Source organism: Halichondria panicea, chromosome 14, assembly GCF_963675165.1.
Source record: "Halichondria panicea chromosome 14, odHalPani1.1, whole genome shotgun sequence".
In the NCBI taxonomy this organism is placed as follows: Eukaryota; Metazoa; Porifera; class Demospongiae; order Suberitida; family Halichondriidae; genus Halichondria; species Halichondria panicea.
Window position 1 is genome coordinate 1158645 of NC_087390.1, and position 22670 is coordinate 1181314.

At 40.5% G+C, this 22670-nt stretch overlaps 4 protein-coding genes across 12 annotated transcripts in view; 2 read left to right on the plus strand and 2 right to left on the minus strand.

Moving 5' to 3' along the window:
- Positions 1 to 6274, plus strand: part of LOC135347329 (methylmalonyl-CoA mutase, mitochondrial-like) — a 53313-nt gene extending 47039 nt beyond the window's left edge. Inside the window, exons 6-7 of one of the 2 annotated variants that reach the window (XM_064545281.1) lie at positions 5498 to 5581; positions 5859 to 6274. In XM_064545281.1, coding sequence (XP_064401351.1) covers positions 5498 to 5581; positions 5859 to 5921 — 147 coding nt within the window. In that variant the 3' untranslated portion in view covers positions 5922 to 6274. The other variant, XR_010398336.1, reaches the window with a different exon arrangement.
- Positions 1 to 22670, plus strand: part of LOC135347316 (methylmalonyl-CoA mutase, mitochondrial-like) — a 56528-nt gene that overhangs the window by 27953 nt on the left and 5905 nt on the right. The window contains exons 1-8 of one of the 7 annotated variants that reach the window (XM_064545262.1): positions 44 to 204; positions 304 to 402; positions 571 to 703; positions 940 to 1069; positions 21302 to 21487; positions 21766 to 21870; positions 22063 to 22197; positions 22536 to 22653. In XM_064545262.1, coding sequence (XP_064401332.1) covers positions 1037 to 1069; positions 21302 to 21487; positions 21766 to 21870; positions 22063 to 22197; positions 22536 to 22653 — 577 coding nt within the window. In that variant the 5' untranslated portion in view covers positions 44 to 204; positions 304 to 402; positions 571 to 703; positions 940 to 1036. Of the gene's footprint in view, positions 1 to 43; positions 205 to 303; positions 403 to 570; positions 704 to 939; positions 1070 to 19704; positions 19867 to 19950; positions 20050 to 20579; positions 20713 to 20912; positions 21045 to 21301; positions 21488 to 21765; positions 21871 to 22062; positions 22198 to 22535; positions 22654 to 22670 lie in introns of those variants that run through there. The other 6 variants (XM_064545258.1, XM_064545259.1, XM_064545264.1 and 3 more) reach the window with 6 other exon arrangements.
- Positions 6229 to 14008, minus strand: LOC135347315 (SWI/SNF-related matrix-associated actin-dependent regulator of chromatin subfamily A-like protein 1). 2 transcript variants are annotated; one of them, XM_064545255.1, is made up of 16 exons: positions 13204 to 14008; positions 12950 to 13000; positions 12707 to 12902; positions 12361 to 12511; positions 11903 to 12064; positions 11629 to 11694; positions 11198 to 11341; positions 9540 to 9619; positions 9284 to 9335; positions 9142 to 9228; positions 8756 to 8926; positions 8402 to 8525; positions 8161 to 8219; positions 7867 to 7967; positions 7566 to 7659; positions 6229 to 6505 (listed from the first exon to the last, which is right to left on the minus strand). In XM_064545255.1, exons 1-16 carry the CDS (start codon positions 14006 to 14008, stop codon positions 6383 to 6385), a joined length of 2466 nt encoding a protein of 821 aa, XP_064401325.1. In that variant the 3' UTR covers positions 6229 to 6382. The 2 variants fall into 2 exon arrangements, with proteins under 2 accessions (XP_064401325.1, XP_064401326.1); XM_064545256.1 differs by lacking the exon at positions 12950 to 13000.
- On the minus strand, positions 14189 to 19668 carry LOC135347308 (uncharacterized). The gene is made up of 5 exons (XM_064545245.1): positions 19333 to 19668; positions 18187 to 18384; positions 17978 to 18136; positions 17585 to 17860; positions 14189 to 17339 (listed from the first exon to the last, which is right to left on the minus strand). Exons 1-5 carry the CDS (start codon positions 19568 to 19570, stop codon positions 14191 to 14193), a joined length of 4020 nt encoding a protein of 1339 aa, XP_064401315.1. The 5' UTR covers positions 19571 to 19668; the 3' UTR covers positions 14189 to 14190.

Sequence of the window (22670 nt, forward strand, 5' to 3'; positions counted from 1 at the left end):
ACATTACGAGCCACTCCCACTTTTCTACTCCCACCTTGTCGCATTCTCCACTTTATACATGTATACCTCTCATGCCTCTTGTCCAGTGAGAGGAGATACAACAACACAACTCTTTGCAGCTAGCTCTGCTGATCCTAGGAGAGTGTTTGACTGAGGTCTCAAGTTGTTGATCTGAGCAATGCTGAGGGGCAGCAAATATCTAAGGTGAGCCAGGTTTGATCAGTTGATCGATTGCCCTAGTGTACGTGTACACTAAACCATACTGTTATGAGTATTCGATATGTATCTGTGTGTGTACTCCAGACTGGTGAGACTGAGGTGTGGAGGAGGGAGACCACTGACGGCCGGACTGTGTGGTGATCACCATGGCAAACACAGGCTATTGCACACCACCAGAACCAGGTATTAGTGGTATTATGTGTAGAACGAACATAGTTACACGTACAATGACTGATAATGGTTTTCGTAAACGGTATGGCTGTTGAAATAATTTATGTTTTATACAACCCCTTCCCCCCCTTTAACCAATGGTTCGGGGAGAAATATAAACAATACCATCTATACCCCCAGCTGAGATGACACTGTGGGGGGTGATGAAAGAGCCAAGCCGAAGGTTCCACTGGACGAGGAGTGGGCGGCTCTAGCCAGGAAGATGCTCAAGGGGGCTGATCCGGAGGAGAGGCTCATTCTGGAGAACCCCGAGGTGTGTGAGGGGGAGGGGTCTAGTCTAGAGTACCCTTACCACTTTCAGGATACTATATACAACAGCTATTCCTAAATCACATAATTAAATATACATTACGCTTCCTGTGCTATGGAGGGGCTGTTAACTTTGCACTAGGAAGCGTAGAAATCATCAGTGTCTAACTATTATACAATTCCCAGCACTAACAAGCACTAACTGACTGCACATGTGCTCCCTCCCTCCATCATGCACAGGGATTTGACCTGAAGCCACTGTACACTGCAGAGGACACCGGGTCATGAGAAGGAGTTACCCGGGAAGTACCCGTTCACCAGAGGGCCCTACGCCACCATGTACACTCAGAGGCCCTGGACCATTAGACAGGTGATGAGTCACTGTCTCTAAGTGAAAGAAATCCGGTTCAATTCAATTCTAATTATTATTTATGCTTCACTTAGTACCAACAGTCAATTAGTAGTTTCTGATTTTGAACCCATACAATAATTATGGCATATAAATTTTCTTGATTTTGGATATTAGGAAGAATTAAGAAAATAAGCACACCCTCACACACCCCCCCCCATGGGTATTATTAATCATTACTGTTCTAAAAATTAATTTCGGTTAGCAATTAATTACCTACGTACGTAGCTGTATTAAAATTTAGATGTACAGATGCAAATAAAATTATTAGTGGATACTTTTTGTTTTCCTGCAGATACTGTTTGATAGAATACCTCTCAACAAGATGTCTGTTTCCATGACAATGAACGGAGCAGTACTCCCGGTACTAGCCATATACATGTTTCATGTACTCCTGATATAGCCCAAAGTTTATATCAATCAGTATAGATAGGTATTTCAAAGGACTACAAACTTTAATTGCATAATCTTGACTTGATCACTCCATCAAAACGGGACCATTTTGGGAAAATCACCAAGGCTTTACATATGTACACCTGGTATATACCCTGATCTCAATGTCCTCACACAATATACATGACCCCAATGCATGAACCTTTAAATTATTAGCCCAGGACTTTCCCAAATTCAATTAGCTTATCAAACACTGTTCACACAGGACTTATACAGATTCCCAAATTCAATTAGCTTATCAAACCATAGATTGAAAAGGAAAGGAGATTAGAAACCACCTTGGGCCTCCCTGTCTAAGGTTGAAACACTCCCGTTATGATGTAGCGATCACGAAGTAGATTGACCGATCACGAAGTAGATTGACCATTCTGTGGTAGGTAGTATTTACTATAGCTCTCCATACCCACTATAGCCATCACTCAGGGGCTGGGAGGTACTCTAGAGAAGTATAAGGCTTACATCAATGACTAAATCCAATTTTTGTTGACTTTTAGCCTGTGTCAACTTTTCTCTTTCCTTGCTGTTAAGCCAAAACAGCGAAGGACATCGCTTGACTTGGTTATTATGTATCTAAGTGCTATATAGAATGGTTTCGTGCCATGGGTAAGCTGTACTGTTCATAAACGTTTGCAGTATAGTCCTTCAAACTGCTTTAGTATACTTTTAGACACACCACGGGCCTTGAGAGTATTGCCGCAGGGCAGGTGTGTACTGATTGCTTTAGAAGAGGAGAGTATGTGTACATGCAGTTTTTAAAGTTATTCTCAATGCTCATTAAATTAATGGTCTTGGAATCATGGCACATTTGTACTCTCATGATTATAATTATAGTTATAGTAAACCAACTAGATGTGTGTGGAATGTGTGCAGTTATAGCATGCATGCAAAGTACTTATATGTACTCCTGATGTAATAGTTAGACACTGTTTAGCTATAGGTTTGCTTACTAGTAATGCCATTGTAGCCTTTTCAGGAGAGTGCGTAGCAAAACTGGTCCATGCATGGAGTGTTGCTACTCTGCTTAGTTAGCTCTGCACTAGAACGCTAGCTATTAGTGGCTGCAAGAGTGAGAAAAGAGCTGTACTTAGCTCTTTTATATGCATCAGCCATTAATTTTATGGACTTAATTGGTATCCAGCAATGATCATGGTCAATCATTTCCTACTTTTTGCACCAATGTAAATTTAATAGCTATATTCTAGTGGCTTCATGTTTGGTGTCTCCACCGAGGCATCAGCACCCACGGTGCTTTCATTACCCTGTGCGTACTAGCCATGTACATAGTGGCAGCTTAAGAACAAATGAGATTGACCTAGTACAGAAATTTTATTGCCTCTAGCTGTTTACACTATTCCTAAGATCTTTCACCACAAAAAATGTTGTGGCAATAGGGCCTATATTCTAGATGAAATAGTTCAAAGGCATGCATTAATTTTGTTTGCAACATGCAACATACCGTATTACTAGAATGTTTTGCGAGCATCAAACATTTGCGAATTTTGCGAGGGTTGTTCAATAAAATCCGCAAAACCTAAATTAAATACACACGATCCTTGCCAGAACACAATAGTTAGATCGCAAAGGGTCAAATTTTCTGTTGATTTGGCTCATTCGCAAAGGTTTTTCACCTGCAAAATATTCTAGTAATACGGTAATTACCTTTTTATCCTGCAGAAGCCAGGAGTTCATGAATATTCATGTTCTCCTATGATATAGCCCAACGTTTATATCAAAGGTAATAATCATATAGATAGGTATTTCAAGGGACTACAAACTAACCTGTACATGTATGTGACCACTCAAAATTAGCTAGCCCATTTTGAGATAATTACTAAGGCTATACATACAATGTACACCTGGTACCCATGATCTCAAGCACACTGGCCAATACATGACCACAATCCATGAATCTGTACCAGGTCTTTCCCAAATAATTTATTCATCAAACACTGTTCACACAGGACTTATACAGATTCACAAATTCAATTAGCTTATCAAACACTGTTCACACAGGACTTGTACAGATTCACAAATTCAATTAGCTTCTCAAAGGAAAGTGGATTGAAAACCACCAGGGCCTCCCTGTGTAACTGTTGAAACACTCCACGTATGATTTAGTGATCACGAATATTTTTTAGTAGGTTGACCATTCTGTAGTTGTATTTACTAGCTCTCCATACCCACTAGCCATCACTCAGGGGCTGCATGGGAGATACTCTAGAGAAGTAAGGTTTACATCTAAATCCGTTGTATTGACTTTTAGCCTGTGTCAATTTTTCTCTTTCCTTGCTGTTAAGCCAAAACAGCGAAGGATATTGCTTGACTTGGTTATTATGTACCTAAGTGCTATATAGAATGGCTTCATGCTATGGATAAGCTGTATTGTTCATAAACGTTTACAGTATATGTAGCCTTCAAACTTCTTTAGTATATATACTTTTAGACACACCACGTCGAACGGCCAAGACCCGAAAGTCCATTGTAAATGTCGTACGCTTATTTAAGTATGCATTATGCATTACATCATTGCTTGAGTTAGTTCGAGAAAGAGGGTTGACTTCAGTACTGCATTGTGCAGAAGAGAATATTCAAGAGCAACTGTGACTGTCATATCCAGATAATGTAGAATGCCATTGTAGCCTTTTCAGGAGAGTGCGCAGCAAAACTGGTCTATGTAGTGTTGCTACTCTGCTTATAGTTAGCTCTGCACTAGAACGCTAGCTATATATTGGTGGCTGCAAAGTGAGAAAAGAGCTGTACTTATATATATAAACTTATACTCTGCCCCTCCACCTGCCCTGCCCACACAAGGAGTCAAGCTGGAGGAGCTTCAGGGGACTATCCAGAAGGACATCTTGAAGGAGTTCATGGTCCGCAACACGTACATCTACCCACCAGAGTTCTCCATGCACATCACAGGTTAGAATGGGTGTGCATGGGTACTTAGGGGATTATGATTAATGTGCTTTGTTAAGTGATGGGTGGATCCTTGTAAGCAATAGCATCTGTACCTTTATCCTGCAGAAGCCAGGAGTTCATGAATATTCATGTTCTCCTATGATATAGCCCAACGTTTATATCAAAGGTAATAATCATATAGATAGGTATTTCAAGGGACTACAAACTAACCTGTACATGTATGTGACCACTCAAAATTAGCTTCAAAACAGGCCCATTTGGGAACATTACTAAGGCTATACATAATGTACACCTGGTACCCATGATCTCAAACACACTGCACAATACACGACCACAATGCATGAATCTGTACCAGGACTTTCCCAAATTCAATTAGCTTATCAAAACACTGTTCACACAGGGCTTATACAGTTTCCCAAATTCAATTAGCTTATCAAACACTGCTCACACAGGGCTTATACAGTTTCCCAAATTCAATTAGCTTATCAAAGCAAAGGAAAGGGGATTGGAAACCACCTGGGCCTCCCTGTGCAATGGTTGAAACACTCCCGTTATATGTAGCGATCACGAATATTTTTAGTAGGTTGACCGTTCTATTTAGCCCACTAGCCATCACTCAGGGGCTGGGAGGTACTCTAGAGAAGTAAGGTTTACATCAATGACTAGCTCACTTTTTTAACTAAGACTACTATATTCCTTTGTTCAATATATTCATACTTTTGTACAGTGTAATTATTATATAATTATTATGTGAACACATTGAATAAAAATGGAAGCTTTAATATAACTTCCGAAAATTGTTTTGAAATGATGTATTAACCTTCATTTGTGTATGTAGGTCAGTGGATTTTAGTGCTATTCAATTTTCAATCAAATGATAGGCAATTTGGGCTTGTTTCAATAAGAATCATGGAATGAATGTTTAATTTCTGCGTATATAGATGTTTGAAGACAGTGCATGTATGTGAATTTTATACACGATAGAGCATTACAACTTTGCCCCCCCCCCCTTTCCAGATAGGTGATCCTTGGGGAGGGTCTTATCTGATGGAGGCCCTCACTGATCAGGTGTACGAGTCAGCACTCAACACCATCAATGAGGTACAAGGGTCACCTTGCAGTTGTATTCTCCTAATGTATAGTGCTTACTCAAGTTTAACCATTGAATTCCAACCCTATATATATATAAATGAATTGTACACTGCAACAGTTTTGTTCAGCCTCTGACTCTGATTGTATGTACAACTGTATGTAACTTATGTCACATCAGGAGTGCATGGTCACGTGTATAGTAAAATTAGGTTTTATAATTAGCTATAACAACTTAATTGCTCTTGGGTACCGATTATACGTAATATGTGTGTGTTTATGTGTGTAGGTTGCTGAGATTGCAAAGCTGATGACAGCGTATATTCGTCTGGTGGTGGTCAGAATGAAGTGATAATCTAATTCAACAGAACATTTTTATGCTGATCACACAGTTCCCCAAAACATGAGCTAGACTGTCAGTCTGCTTGGATTCATCCTGTACTGCCTCCTGGCTCGCTGGTACAAGACGAGAGTTAGAGACGAGGACTACAATGCACACAGAGTGGTGGAGGAGGTCTATGATCGATATCTAGCTTCACTAGGCAGACTATTGTTATTGTATGGTGAATTGTAATTTACTTTAATGCTTAATTATAATTATAGTCATCATCTCACATGCTGTTGTTTGCAAGCACATTCATATTCAGTTATAACCAATAATGATTCCATAAGAACTTTTCGATATAAAAACAATGCCAAAAATCATTGAACTTTGAAACTTTGACTACAGAAATTGAGCGATATAGAATTCCAGTGAAGCAGTAATAAATAAAGTAGTGATTAAATAGGTGACTGTGGTATGGTACTATAACGTTATGACACACTAGTACCTGGTGTGTCTAGTTCCAATGTATCGTCAAAGTTTGATAGCTGGTCCATTTCAGACTTTGATACGAAATCTCCAAAACAGTCCATCAGAGTCTTTTGTGTTGCATCCTACAGAGAAGTGAACATGCACGAGGATGATACATTTAACACAGTTGTAAGTTAAGCTGATTAAATGAAAGCACCACAGGTGCTGATGCCTCGGTGGAGGTGCCAAAGCTACATAACATAATTAAAGCTACTAAGCTACACACATTGATTATAATTATCATGATAAACATTTTTTTCATGCAAAGTCCAGGGAAACTCAAGGAGTGGGTAATGATCGACGATGATTGTTGTTAAAAACGATGGATGCCAAAAGTTCAAGCCTAAAATTAATGGCTGCAAGTCAGCAGAGCCTTGCAGCTCTCTTCTCTCACTCTTGCAGCTACCAATAGCGTGCAGAACTATAACTGCTAAGTAGAGTAGCAACACTCGGTAAACAAGTTTGGCTACATGCTCTTCTGAAAAGGCTGCAATGGCATTCCAAGTAGGCATAACTCGAGAACGAAGCATTATTTTGCAAATCCACGAATTAAAATCTAAGTAAACATGACTAGAAGCCTATAGAAACTCTTACTTGCACTTGATTCATCCTTGAGCAGCTGTAGCAGTCTACACAGACACACACACAAACACACTACCGTATACCTCGCTTGCGCATGCGCACCGAGGCATAACTATGGCTTGCACAGATGCACAGTAGAATATAATAATTAAGCAACTGAATTGCTTGGGGAAATGGTCTCTGTGTGTATACGTTCATAGTAGATTTGAAGCATCACAGATCTTGAATTATCAGACCTAAACACTTTATTCGTACTTTATAAGCTCTCCACTGTTAATATTATTTAAACGGAACAAACCATATCATCAGTTTCAGACCTATAATATAGTAAGCTATTATAATAATTACAAGTACGTGCATGGCTTGCACTGAATGCATGGGAATAAAATAATGTATCTGTGTGTATACATTTGTGTTGATAACAGTGGAAGCATCACAGATCTTATCAGACCTAAACACTCTTTATAAGCTCTCTACTGTTTAAACGGTCACACATGGAATAGCCACGTAAGATAAGCACCAGTTTCAGTAAGGGACCTCTATAGTAAAGTCTTTGCTGACCTTGGCTGTGAGTACTGCGCTCTCTGCACTGGAGAAGTCATCTTTAGCCAGACCAGCTTGACTCAACACTGACAGTTTATTCTGAATCAAGGGCCTGTGCATGTGTGAAGTGATGACATCGTGTTTAATGAATTAAGTGAATGGGGTTCAAAACTACATGTAAACAAAATGCCACAAAAAAATTACTTCACATTACATAGTTACACCTTCATACGCCCTTGGTTACACTTACAGCATAAGACACTTATACATGTACTGTACATACGTTCTAATAAAACATTCAAGCACCTCTAGCTCTTACCATATAAAGTCATCCACTGTGTCCTTCGCAATGAGGTAATGGACATTGACTGACGACTTTTGGCCTATTCTGTACGCCCTGTCCTCAGCCTGTACCAGTATCTATAGAGAACAAATCCATAATAACTATGACAAAGCAAAACCGCTGATAAAAAGGGGACCCTCCTACTACGAGATACTGTATCAATATAACCTATGTAAGCATTGCAAAAAGGAAAACTTCTCAACAATGTATTTTTCCCGAAGTGTTCTAAGTACATCAAGCTTTTAAGAATGTGTGCATGACTATACTTACTCCTGGGTTCCAGAACAGCTCAGCAAAGATGACAGTGGAGGCAGCAGTGAGGGTGAGTCCTGCACGTGAGGAGAGACAGTCAATTGTTAGAATACTTATACAATCCGCTCGAGTTATTCAATTTCAAACATTTTATGATTTTCAGAAGGCTTTTTAGATGGTATGCTCAATTCTCACATTTGGGCACATTTGGAACGGGCCATAATTTTCTTCATGGGCTATGGGCTCTATATAATAATACCTGCATTAGCCGTGGTGATGGAGAGTACAGCCACTTGACACTGCTCGCTGTGCTGGAACTGATCACACAGGGCCTGTCTCATATCAGCTGGGGTCTTGCCGTCAATACGAATGTAGGTGATGGCCTGTGTGTGGGTGGAGTGGGTGGGTTGTGTGAGGGGGGTGGGTGGAGGATCAGCAATTGATAGGGATCAACCATTAGTGTGTGTGTGTGTGTTAGTGTCTACATAAGTACGTAATGCTCCTAAAAAATAGTGTAATAAGTTTAAGTTTTGGATATAATTATAGTACGTAGGATGAAATGCTGAGTCAGCAACTCTTTCTCACAGGTGCCTGTACACACACTAATCCCAACCTTCTTGTCCAAAGCCTCACAGAGACCATTCAGTACAGACACGTGATGGCCGAACACGATGATCTTCCTACCACCCTCCAACATGTCCAGGATATAGTCCTTCACTGCCGGCAGCTTCATCTTGCCTGTCACATCAAACAGAGGGAGGAGGGCGGTCCGTCGCTCAAGCTTCTGTGGGTAATGGTGGGTGGGTGGATAAGTACACAACAGCAGGTCTGATGAACTTAAGTTCCTATAGACAACTTGGACACCATACAATAACATTGATTGTAACACATACATGTAGCAAAACGCTAAAAAAAAAAGCAAATTTGGTAAGCTAATCTGTTTAGAAACACTGTTTTTAGAGCCTCATAGCATACACTATATGAAGTGTATGAACTTACTTTGAGTTTGCCAGCATCGTTGAGTTGTCTTTTATAGTCTTTCCATTCTTTGCTGCCTCCCTTTGGTAACGAGAGATCCAACAACACCTGTCATATGAATCAATTGTCAATCTAATGGTTTCAATTAACCGTGACTAGTTACCATCTTCCTTGTTTTAGAAGGAAGTTGATCGAGAACTTCGGACTTCATCCTCCTAAATAGAAATCATACAGTTAGTTAATATACGTTACAAATTAATAACACTACAGTGTGCACAACACTATAGACAGCATCACATGATGCATATATTATAGTAGGATGATGCTATTATTGTGTAGCTACGTATGTACATGCTTTGATTAACACGGAAGTACGATGTTCTTGCACACCCAGTGACATCACATGATCCCATAGATACCTGATCATGATGGAGTCTTCTAGGTAGAGCTGCAGTTCTGACATGTTGGAAGCACCACTGAAGTCCCATCCAAACTGATTCTAATGCATAATTAATTATGGGATGGTATAATAATTTCAATGGTGTTACAGTACTCTGACAGACAAAAACAACAGGAAGAAAATATTATCAGTATTTACGTCAAACAACAGCAGTACACACACACACTGAAAACTAACAAGTTTCTAGAGTTCAATATCAAAATGATCCTTCATAAACGTCGAGACTGCATCACATAAAGAGTGTGTTAAGCTCCACAAAAAGTACATCAAATTTTTACACTGTTCGAAATAAAGATACGGATCGTCCGGATGGCTTGTTACACATCTGTATAAGTATTCTAGATAATCTCCCGGGACTTCTCCTAGCAATTTTTGGAAGTGTACTTTTTGCGGATCTTGAAATAGTTTGCAATCGATGCTTGAAAAGTAGTTGAGGCTTTTCTTAGTTACAACACAGTGTATTCCATGATAGAGATGTAAGATAGTTGATAGACCATCAACTGAGGAGAGAACGAGATCAGTCACTTGATATTCTTTATGACAATACGATGCTTTGATTGGAATCACAGCACTAGAAAGGCTGAGTGTAGTACCAGTAGATTCAAAGATTTCCTTGAATGTCTCATCGATGCCATTGGCTCCATCGAACACGGGGACAACCTCATCACATTTGGCCAATAGATACTGCTTGTAGCTATCGAAACTGTCCCTCCAAAGCTCTGGGTGAGGTAGGAGGTACGAGCTCATTTCAAAGGCTGCCTTTTTATCATCTTTGGAGGAGTGGTGTAGTAGAGAGTGTGCCACAACTTCTTGAAGATGGGGAGTTAGTTTGTTAGTTTCTTTGGATGTTGATGAAGCCAGAAGCTCTTTAAACACAATTTCTACGGTTTCTTTCAGTAGATCTTTGATGAATATTTCCAACATTTCCATCAACTGATTAAAGTGAGGCCAAAGAATTTTTGAAAATACGTCTCTAGAAAATGTCTTCCGTCTTTCATTAAATAAGAGGACAACCTTTTTTTCAGAAGCATCAAATTCGTTGACAAAATTCACTAGACAAGTGAATTTATTTGAAACTTCTTTTGTTGCCATAATTATTACAACTATATAATTATACAGAAGGCCTCGTCTTGAAAATAAAATGTGCAACTGCATGGTGTACTTTCTTATATACTGACCTAAAACACAGCAATGTAGTTAGTCAGCTTACTTAGCCAGCTAAGCAAGTGCAAATAAATTCACAGTTTACACGAAACTAATTATGGTATTGCACAAGCTTCATGCAACTAGTCTAGCAATATTCATGTAAACAGTCGTGCATTCCAAGAATAGAAACATGACTGAGATTCCAACAAAATAACATAGTATATCATGAGACCGAGTGTTGTAGTGTGCTGCCTGTACACAATTCTCATGTTATATCACAATGACCCCTTACCAGAGGCTACGCGACCGTGTGATAAGACAAAGAAGGGACTGTATGTGGCTTCTATTACACGCTTATCGCTATGAAAACAAGGCAATGAAAACATCAAACACAATGTCAGCCATAATTAGCCCTAGCAGCAGATTCTTCAACAATGGAGGCCACGATGGTTTTCATTACTCTTGATTCACCTTGACTCCATTGCAGTACCTCAGTCCGAACTGGGTGTGGGACACTAGTCTGAAGTTCTTGTCCACTGCAGTGATCTGTGTGTACAGCTCGATGGGTCGGGATAGGGCAGGTGTCCCTGACAACAGGACAGCCCTCCGAGCACTCTGGGGGGGGGGCGGGTGAACATACTGGTGTATAGTAACTAGGTATGTATGTACATGTATGTATGTACAGCGTTTGTGTATGCATGCAATGCACTGTGTTTTCACAGAATGCCTTAAATATAATATGACTGGATGCTGTTTCAGAGAAAGCTGGCAATTAATATTCAGTAGAGGTAATGAATTTACTTTGAGCCATCAAATCTACGTACTTGGAATCCTTTCAAGTAATCATAGCTTCTGGGCAACCCAGCATAACTACCAGACACTATACACTGTCTACTGTGTACCTTGATGACTGGAATGGCTGCTTTGGAGCGAGCAGTGCGATAGTTCTTGAGAAAGTGAGACTCATCCTACATAACAAAACACACTATCATGATTATAAACTCTAGCCAGAATTAAGCAAATCATTTAGTTAGTAGAGGTGGCCGCATATATAAATTAATTTTTAAATAAGGCAATTCGCAATTAAATGGCCCTCAGCTATACAATAATATCCAAGGTACATATTGCGATTATAGCTGAATATGCAATTTGCTGTTATGTAATAGCACTAGATACCGCAATGATGGCTGAGAATCTGTGCTCTGTGATGTCCTTGCTCATCCTGACCAGCAAGTCATAGCTAATGATATTCACGAGGCAGAATGAGCCACACCCCTTTGTCGTTAGGATGACATTAATATCAGCGTCCACCAGTGAAGGAATCCATCGTTTGAATGCCTGCACACGGGGTGGGCATAATATGAATACTATATGCTTACGCTATATATATATACACATCATACGAATGGTCAGTAGAACATCAGCACCACAACTCACTTAAAAAATTCATTTCCACATAAAGAGCAGAACACAGACTAGCGCTATTTCAACAACCCTCTATCTAAGCTCCTTTGGACTGACATACATGTAGCTATATACTAACTCACACAATTCTACTACATGTATAATTATCTTGAAATAATTGCTTAGTAGATAATAGTTTACGCTCAACAGAGAAAGCCTCGCCCACTCACCTCAGCCCAGGTGAGTCTCACTGACGAGGGGCACACTACGAGGAGGGGCCAATCAGAGCGGTAGTAGGACATGACGGCTATGGCCTGAAGTGTCTTGCCTAGTCCCATATCATCAGCTATCAACACTCGGCCATCACGCTTGATCGAGTATCTGTGAGGGTGGGGTTAGAGGGTAATCAAATGAGTGTGATATTGCAGCGGTAATAATTGTCAAAACAACCTAACAGGGAAAATTGGATATATTAATAATCAACTGTGTGTGTTTTGTGAATATAGCAAGTTATGATAATAATACAGGCTATGGCTGCCGCTCTAAAATATTATCAGTACCCAGACATTAACTTACTCCACTCCTTCTTTTTGGAACTCCATCAGAGCAGTGCTCAACTTTGTCTCGATCCTGCTCCAATCAATAACACTGGAATGGGATTTGGCCTGTATGGAATGGGACTGGGCCTGTAGCTGTGATAGGAACAGGTTTATGACAGGTCTGGGTATGAGGTCCAACTCCACATGCTTGCAGCTGCTCTGGATAGCTTTAACTGCAGAGGGGAGGGGCTGTTACAGTGACATGGAATCAACAACATACCCAGTGAATTGTAGCCTTCTATTCCAAAGCTCCATAATGACGTTTTGGTATCTATAGAAAGAAATTTTGAAATGAATGATATGAATGGCGTGGCCTGGGAGTGCTTCCGGTAAAGCAGTCAAATAAATGCTTTCAGAGGCCATTCCACAAAACTTAAAAGCTTCGAAATTTTCGCGCTACACGGTAGATAGCAGGCTGAAGTAATTACATAATTATGCGTACTATAAAATCGCTAGTCTAAAACACAATCTTACTGTAAGCTCTTGTAGGCATCTTCTTGAATATCTCAATGAGGTCATGATCGTACTGCACCTTGACCTCCAGCCTTGTCTTGGACACCATACAAACCCGTGCCTTCTTCTTGTCTCTCAGCTGGGTACACTTCACAGGGGGAGGGTGGTCAGGCGGTAGTGATGGTGACGGCTTGCAGCTCATCGCTGCTGCCACTTTAATGGAAGCATCCGGTACCGAGGTGATGGGATGAGGTGCATTCAGAGGTGGCTTAGAGTAGAACAGAGGAATTCTCGAATTTACTGGAGATGCTTTATTAGGTGACAATTTCGGAGGAGAGTTATGGAACAATGTAGACAAATGAGGAGTGGACGGTTTGGAATAAAATGGTGGTTGTTGGAGACCAGTTTGAGATGTCATTGATGATGGGAGTTCATTGTGTAATGTTCTTGTTCTTGGTAATGATAGCGTCTTTGTGCTGCTGGAGCTTCCTTGGTGTGATATTAGAGGATTAGACCATTTTGATTCTTGTACTTGACTTGCTGCACTGGAACTTGAGCTAGCTTCAGCCGAATTAGGGTGAGATCTAACGTTGTCATAGGAACTCAAACTAGGGAATGTAGACGCCATCTTTGAGGTAGTAGCTGCAGACGTAGTGTAAGCGTGTCTCTTTGCAGGGGGAGATCCCTGCACACCAGTGTGGGGTGGATCCACTCTCCGCTTGGCTGTTAGTTTGGCTTGAGCTCTTCTTCTGTTTGCCTCCATTCTCTGCAGCTGCTCAGTAGACATTCCTCCACTGCCACTAGCTGAGGGTCTACCAGGATGCATGGTGGTCTCTTTAGTCAGAATAGCTGGCTCTTAGTCTGAAACTGTCATACACTTTACATGAGCCCATGCCCACTACCCAGTTTTACACTATAATTATAATTATAATTGGAAATTGGAAATGATCATGAAACATACTAACATAACCTAGACACCTAAAGTATAGACACACAATTCATTACACATTATTGTGTGGGATACTTTATTCTACTCCTAACACTGTCATAGTCGATGCACTTTATAGCACTTTGTCTTGCACTTAATGGAATATGTAATTCTCTAATTGTTGTATTGAGTTTTAGACCCTCGATAATCGGAGACCAGTCGGGAATATCCGGCACCATCAGGTGGAGAACACAAAGAGTCTTATTTATTTTCAACATATCACCAACAGCTTTGGTATCTTCCGAAGTGATGAGTAGCTTCTGAAATTCAGAGTATGTGTATTTACATTCAAGTATCAACTCCAATATCAAAGTTGTGAGACTCGAATTCTTACTCAATGCATTTGCGATAGGTAGTAAGAAACGTTGGTCTGGTTCCACACACAGTGTTGGCAAATGCAGGTGCTCAAGATACTTTTTATTCTCAAGTACATTGCAAATAGCCATAATTGTATCGTTGCTGGCTATTAGATCTACTTGTTTATATATGTTTAGTCTAATCACAAACTTCTTTAGCGTCAGACTGCAAACAGTCTCCATTATTTGTTTCAAAAATGTTGATGAATGTATTGGAAGCAGACAATCTTGTCCGCCATACAAGTTTATGTCAGCGGTTTCAAGTTTAATACCATCACACACCTGAATACATATTTCTTCTAGAACACTGTTTTGTCGTAGCAGGGCACAGAAGTTTTCTATCATATCATCTGATGTGAACTCCACGTTACAATATAGTTGTTTAACTGAAGAGTTTTCTTCGAGTGCCTTGATAATGTTATTAGACTGAACATTAACCTCTTGCAGGGTTTTATGTTTACATACTGCAGATGCTGTGATGTTTTGAGAAAGATCGGAGCCCACATCAACTGCTAGCTTTTCCAGCAATAGACACTTGGAGAGAGAAGAATGATAGATCGAGAGTGTTAAGGAACTTCTGCACAGTACGCCATCTAGTGGATCATCAGTAAATAGTCCGAAATAACTTAAAAAGATAGCGAAATGATCGATACATTTAATTACCTGCTCTGTAAAATCCCCTGCAAATATTGAACCCAAATTCGAAGGGAATAATTGAGGTAGATTTAGTTCTTTGAACCTTTTGATATTCAATCCAAAGTTTAGACGTGTATTGCAATCAGCTGATTCATAAATATCTAATATATCACCGTCAGCACCGCCTACGTATATGGTAACTTCCAAATATTCTAAAGAAGAACAGAATTCTGTAATTGTATCATTTAAAATGCCAGTTATTTCTAAGTCATTAATATGAAAATGTAATGTCTTCAGAGTTCTCGAATATTTCAATACTTCTAATAAGATCGGCAACGATGAGATAGTAACCGTCTCAACATTCTCTAGGAATTTTGATAGTTTGCTTGCCAACGGCATGTGTTGGCCATTATATACTTGTAGCACTCCTTGTGTTGCAGCTGGAATATAGTTTATTATGTCGCACCAACTATCAGGGAATGGGTACATATCACATATCACATTTAAAACTTTGATCTGTGAAGAACAATTAGATTTGTGTCTCCTGAGTCCAGCCATTAAAAAACGCATATTTTTCGAAATGGAGAACCAGTAATTTAATTCTAACATGAAGTTCCCTACTGCTATGCAATAGCCTAGAGCAAGGAAATACAAGGGATCCAATTGTCGGTGCATTAGTTCGATAGGGAGTATAACATTTTCGAAAGAGGTAATTAGTTGTTCATTTTGAGTTTCATACAGCCAGAGTATGTGTTTTGTATCGAGGTAAATCACCGTTTCATTGTCTTCTTCTCTAACCTGTGGAGCAGGCAAAACACACCTTGTCCAGGGATCAGAAAAATGTGTGAGACCAGCTAAAAATAAGATTATCATATTGCTTTCGGATTTAGATTGTGTTTCAATAAAAAATAGCTGTTTTGGTTGAGAGTATGTTCTCCATATATGGAATGCAGCCAAGAACTCTTGCAGCGTTAGATGAATGAAGTTGTATGAAGGAGATACGGTTTGTGTGATGGATTGATACAGTGGGTGGACACTGTTCATAAAACCAAGTGTAGTACTGCTTTCGGGAATGTCGTCCTCATAGAAAATAAGCTGATTTGCGTTCTGTATTGCTAATCCTTTGTGTGCAATTCGGCAGAGGTGAAGGAAATGAGGTTGAAGTGATTGAGGTAACTCTTGAAGATTACCATTCCACTCTTCTTGCACTGGGTGGTCAGTAAGGTATCGCTTTAGCAAAACACTGGAGTATGCAGTATAAAGTTCTGTTGTTGTGTTTGGAAAAATATTTTGTTTTCTGGTATGGCATTCCATGTAAACTTGAATAACAATACGAGCACAGAGAGGATTGTACATGGCACTGTTAATGTGTGGGTTGGCAGCAATATACGTTCGTAAATCATCTGGTGCTCCATCCTTAATTGCCTGATCAATGTACTCTTGTATCTGTATCTCTGTAAAACCAAGGACCACAATTTTTTGATCAATTCGACTGCTACATTTTTTAAGTGAATCTAAAGCCCATGGCCTGCTGGTTATGACAACAGTACTTGCTGGTAAAAGTTTTCCATGTATGAGTTTCATGATAACGGAGTATTTTCTACTAGTAAAACTTAGTGCTTGCGGAAATTCATCGAGACCCTCCAGAATAAACAACAATCCTTCACCTTCTGATTGAGATACTTCGTTACTAACTTTCTGGGATCTAACTTTATCTCCACATTCAAAAAGGTCTGCCAAGTTATCAGCTTCTTGAGTGTACTTATCACGCAGTTGCAGCAATACAACGAGAGAGTAGTCTCTCCAAATCTTTCCTAAACTCCACCGTCTGCACAGTTCCCATGACAAGGTGGTCTTACCGACTCCTGGAGCTCCTTCGATGATAACTAGTTTGGGAAATGAGTCACCAATTTTACATGCAATTTGTTCAATACAAACTTGGCCTTTATCTACAAGATCAATTTTACCGTGCACTTGGTGTGTTTGAAGTTTGGGTTGAGCATTTCGATCACAATTATTAACGATCATCAGATTTATAAAATGTTTCACACAGCCAAGAGGACAGCGCTCATCAGCAGGAAGCTGTCTTACATTGTAAGTGCTAATAAGGTATGTTTTGTATGTTTCAATAGCACACAACTTTGGACTTCTTGATGGCTCAACCAAAGTATTGGAATCTGAGAAGATAGATTGTACGCATAACTACACGCATAACTCTACACGCATAATTTACTGTCTTAGCCTATATGTAAATGAATTCATCTACTTCTGGTATATGTCATACAAGTCTATACTATATACAGTATAATTATATAGCTCTGTATAGTATCTGGTATAGAAAGTAAATTGTAATGGACAAGAGCTAGCGTTGTAATGCATACTACAGCTGCATGATATCATGCACTAAAATTAATGTATATACCGGTACATTCTTTCTTTATAGCCTCCGCGACATCATTCCGATCAACTGTTGATGCTCTGAGACTCTGACATATTTCAGAATAGGTGAGAGGGCCAGTCTTCAAGCGAGCAGTTATCATGTCACGTAAACAGGTTTGATTATCTCGATGTTTATCACTGATATTATCGAGGATGTGAAAGCCTAATCCCAGATCAAGTCCCAGGTCGAACCAGTTACCAGCAGCTTTTATCAAGTTCTTATAAACAGAATTCAAATCATCGAGAGTCAGAATTGAGGCTATAAAACAAATGATAAGTGCAATGTCGTACACATGGTTTACACATGTATGTTCTATAAAATAGCTGATGAGCAACTTGTATATTATATACGCATACATAAGGAGACACTGCTTACTAAACGTTGGTCCAGGGTTTGCTTCAACATCTCCTGACTGTAACAGTAAGCGGAATATCAGTAACAGTATACACAGACTGAGAGTGGGGGGCAACATCAGTCTATTAGTGCTCTGAACTCTCACTTGGAACTTGGTCGGCTTTTCTTGAGTATCTAAAACTAGAAAATAAGAGTGACGTTTATAATTATTGTGTTAGTCATTTGATTACCTGATGTTGTGCAATACTGAGTGTTCCATTGTTTCCGAGGGTTCCATCTCACCAAGCAGGCAGTGATGAGTGAGTAGCAGGTGATAAGCACAGCTGACAGAATGAGAGCGGCCAGTGCACTCCCCCTCCATCCCAGCTCACAAGGAAACACTCCGGTCCAAATCAAGTCAACCACAGGGCAAGCAGGACGTGGGGGAGCTGCATGTGTAGAGTTGCACAAAATTAAAATTAATTCTGAGCGAATCGAGGCTCTAATCAGGTCACGTTAAGACTTTAGACACACGAGAACTAGTGCCTCTGGTTGCTGCAGACTGTAACGGATTTCAAAGTTGAAGGACGTGTTAGTGATTGCACAGAGGCTCACAACTCTACTGCTTAGAAGGGATTTGTTCAAGCATTCTGGTCATAATTATGGTTTTTATGTTTTTAAATTGACTATTAATTTTGTGACATTACCTACAATCATTACAGCTCTGCCGCCACCTCTGACACACCCCAGTATTATTGAATGTCAGACCTGATCAGAGTGATGAATATGCATATCTAGGTTGCAGTCCAGTATATTCACGTGCTGTGTCATCACAATTGTGGGTCATGAGATTTCGTGAATACCAAGCAATGCAAGCATGCTGTTTAAAACTGACCTAAGTTAAATATGTGGCCTATGCCCTGTAATATGCTCGGCATATACTAGTTGGGCATAGTACCAACCCTGGACGCTCACGTAGGGTTGGGAATCACTGCCATGTCAGGATTTGTGTCACTGCAGTTTACACGTAACAGCCCAATCAGATTGCAGCGTTCAAGTGCTGAAGGCGTGGTGAATGAGTGAATGAGCCAGAAAGTCAGTAATTCTGTCTGCCAAATCAATAGTAGACAAGCCAGCTTGATCCAGGAACACGCCTAGTCAAGTTAGAGCTAATGGAATGCAAAATTGACTCTTGCAGTGGCATTCAAACTGAGCTCTTTGCGATTACCATCATATATAACTACACCTAAATACCGGTTGCACGAAAACCCTGACAGGGCAGTGGTTTCCAACCTTACACGAGCGTCCAGGGTTGGGCCATGCCCAACTAGGTATATACCAAAGTGTATGATAAGAAATGTTATGCAATTATTGGCGAGTATGCTTCACTGACTCACAGGAAAAAGTTTGTAAGAAGAGTATGTATCTGATGGTGACCATAATGAGGTAGAGTTGGTAGAGGACAGGGGTGATCAACACAGAGGCAAGGCAGGCTCTGAGCTGCCAACTAGGCTTACGGAAAACCAGGGTAACATCATCTTCCAGATCTTCTGGGTCTTCATAGGGTGGTCTGATTTTTGGAGACCATTTTCTTTCAAAGGAGCTTGCTGCTGATGACTTCAAAATCCACTGCATCTCTTCAGAATATTTTCAGGCTATTTGTAACAGTTTCCAGATGGATCTTGTAAGAGTACAAGCTAGCTTGTAAAGCCTACAAGCCAAATACGAGAGTAAACAAAATACAAGCCACTCCCCCTTTTCTGAGTAGAAACTTTACCCCACCTCGTCCTCCACCCTCCAGTGCAGTGAAAGTCTCAGAGAGGGAACAACACAACAATCTTTGCAGCTAGCTCTGCTGGTCCTAGGAGTGTGTTTGATTGAGGTCTTAAGTTGTTGAACTAAGCAATGCTGAGGGGCAGCAAATATCTAAGGTGAGCCAGGTTTGATCAGTTGATCGATTGCCCTAGTGTACACTAAACCAGAGTATTCGATATGTATCTGTGTGTGTACTCCAGACTGGTGAGACTGAGGTGTGGAGGAGGGAGACCACTGACGGCCGGACTGTGTGGTGATCACCATGGCAAACACAGGCTATTGCACACCACCAGAACAAGGTATTTAATAGTGGTATTATGTAGAACGAACATATAGGTAGTTACAAATCAGTTCAATGACGATGCATGGTTTACACGGTTACTTTATCTTAATAACAACAAATAAAGTACTAAAGTTATGGCTATAAAAAGATGTTCAATTACTACATCCCCCCTCAATCAATTTAATTTTAATCATGGTTCGGAGATCTTTCAGCTGCCATATTATTGAATTCCATGTATCCAATTTCAACGATTTTATGATTTTCTGAACGCTTAGAAAAAATGGTGTCATCAAAGTGATTACCATGCCCGTGGTCCAAGGCTGATAACATTAATGACAATTATGGCCCCCATGCCCCCCAAAAAAATTATGATTTAAACATATCATTTGAATGGTTTCTTTCTAAGCTTTAGCATTGGATCAACAGTACTAAAGTTATGGCTGTTGAAAGATGTACAACTACAACCCCCCTCCCTCTGTTTAATCAATGGTTCGGGGAGAAACAGAAACTCACCAGTTAGTGCACTGTGTCTATCTATACCCCCAGCAGAGATGACACTGTAGGGGGTGATGAGAGAGCCAAGCCGAAGGTTCCACTGGACCAGGAGTGGGCGGCTCTAGCCAGGAAGATGCTCAAGGGGGCTGACCCGGAGGAGAGGCTCACCTGGAGAACCCCCGAGGTGTGTGTGGGGGAGGGGTCTAGTAGTACCATTACCACTCTCAGGATACTGCAACAGCTAGTATCCCTTTACATCCTAAATCACATAATTATAAATACCTCCATTATTCACTAGGAAGCGTAGAAATCATCTGTTATACAATTCCCAGCTCTAACAAGCTAACTGACTGCACATGTGCTCCCTCCCTCCATCATGCACAGGGATTTGACCTGAAGCCACTGTACACTGCCGAGGATACGGCGGGTCATGAGAAAGAGTTACCCGGGAAGTACCCGTTCACCAGAGGGCCCTACGCCACCATGTACACTCAGAGGCCCTGGACTATTAGACAGGTGATGAGTCGCTGTCAAAGCAGAAGTCCTGTTCAATAACAATTAGTGGTCAATTGTAGCTTCTGATTATAAACTATGGTGTATATAATTATTTGCTTGATTTTACTGTAAGAATCATTTAATAGCTATACACAATTAATATGAATAAGCACGCACACACACACGCACGCACGCACGCACGCACACACACACACACACACACACACACACACACACACACACACACACACCACCCACACATACACACACACACACAGTACGCAGGATTCAGTACAGTTGAGGAGAGCAACAAGTTCTACAAGGCCAACATAGCAGCCGGTCAGCAAGGGTTGAGTGTGGCCTTTGACCTTCCCACTCACAGGGGGTACGATTCTGATAACCCCCTCGCTGTGGGGGACGTGGGAATGGCAGGGGTCGCTGTGGACTCAGTGGAGGATATGAAGGTACCTAGCCTGTGTCTGTATAATGTATGGTCTGACTATAATGGTGTTTTAGAGTACTTAGTGTTGATGGAATTCTTGCTGCTAACTAAATATTGGTTATAGTTATCAAAGCACAACCTTTTTCACCTTATTTTTAATGCGCTATTCTACCAGCTTGATGAATAATTAGTCTAGCATTTCTGCTCTTTGCTAATTCCGTGAAAAGGGTTGTACACCTTTTGTAAAAATAATGATCAGTTACATGTCAGTATTAGGCATGTATACATAATTTTCTGCAGATACTGTTTGATGGAATACCTCTCAACAAGATGTCTGTGTCCATGACAATGAACGGAGCAGTACTCCCGGTACTAGCCATGTACATAGTGGCAGCTGAAGAACAAGTGAGGTTTAGTTGACCTATAGTACAATCATCACTTGTTTGACCTTCTGTTTATACGTACTGTTTTTATCTCACCACATAAATTGTTATGGCATTCATTTGTTTGCAATACGGTATTATAATTATGTGTAAGAATATAATTTCTTCCTTTCTCTCTGATTCCTTTGCCCCTCCCCCTGCCCCGCCCACACAGGGAGTCAAGCTGGAGGAGCTTCAGGGGACTATCCAGAACGACATCTTGAAGGAGTTCATGGTCCGCAACACGTACATCTACCCACCAGAGTTCTCCATGAAGATCATCGGAGATATCTTCACCTTCACATCACAGGTTAGAATGGGTGTGGCTTGCTGTGTTCAGGGTTGATTTGTTAATGTGTGGTGTAAGCAATGCCATCTTCTACGTTTATCCTGCTGCATTAATTTTATTGATTGCAAAAAATAACCCATACTTTTCTCGCGAACCAAATATTTTGATAATTATCCTTATAGATAGGTATTTCACAGGACCACTGCATAATTATTCGAATTGTGAAATCTTAATTCAAGTTACAATCACTCAAAATTAGTAATCAAAACAGGCCCATTGCCAGCTATAGGCTATACGTAGTGTGTTTTTATGCTGTACCTTGATTGTCTTCTGTATTAATGCTTCCTCTCTGTGTGCAGCACATGCCTCAGTACAATTCCATCTCCATCTCTGGCTACCACATCATGGAGGCTGGTGCTGACCCTGTGCTAGAGTTAGCCTTCACTGTGGCTGATGGGCTAGAGTACTGCAGGACAGGTGTGTGAGGTGTGAGG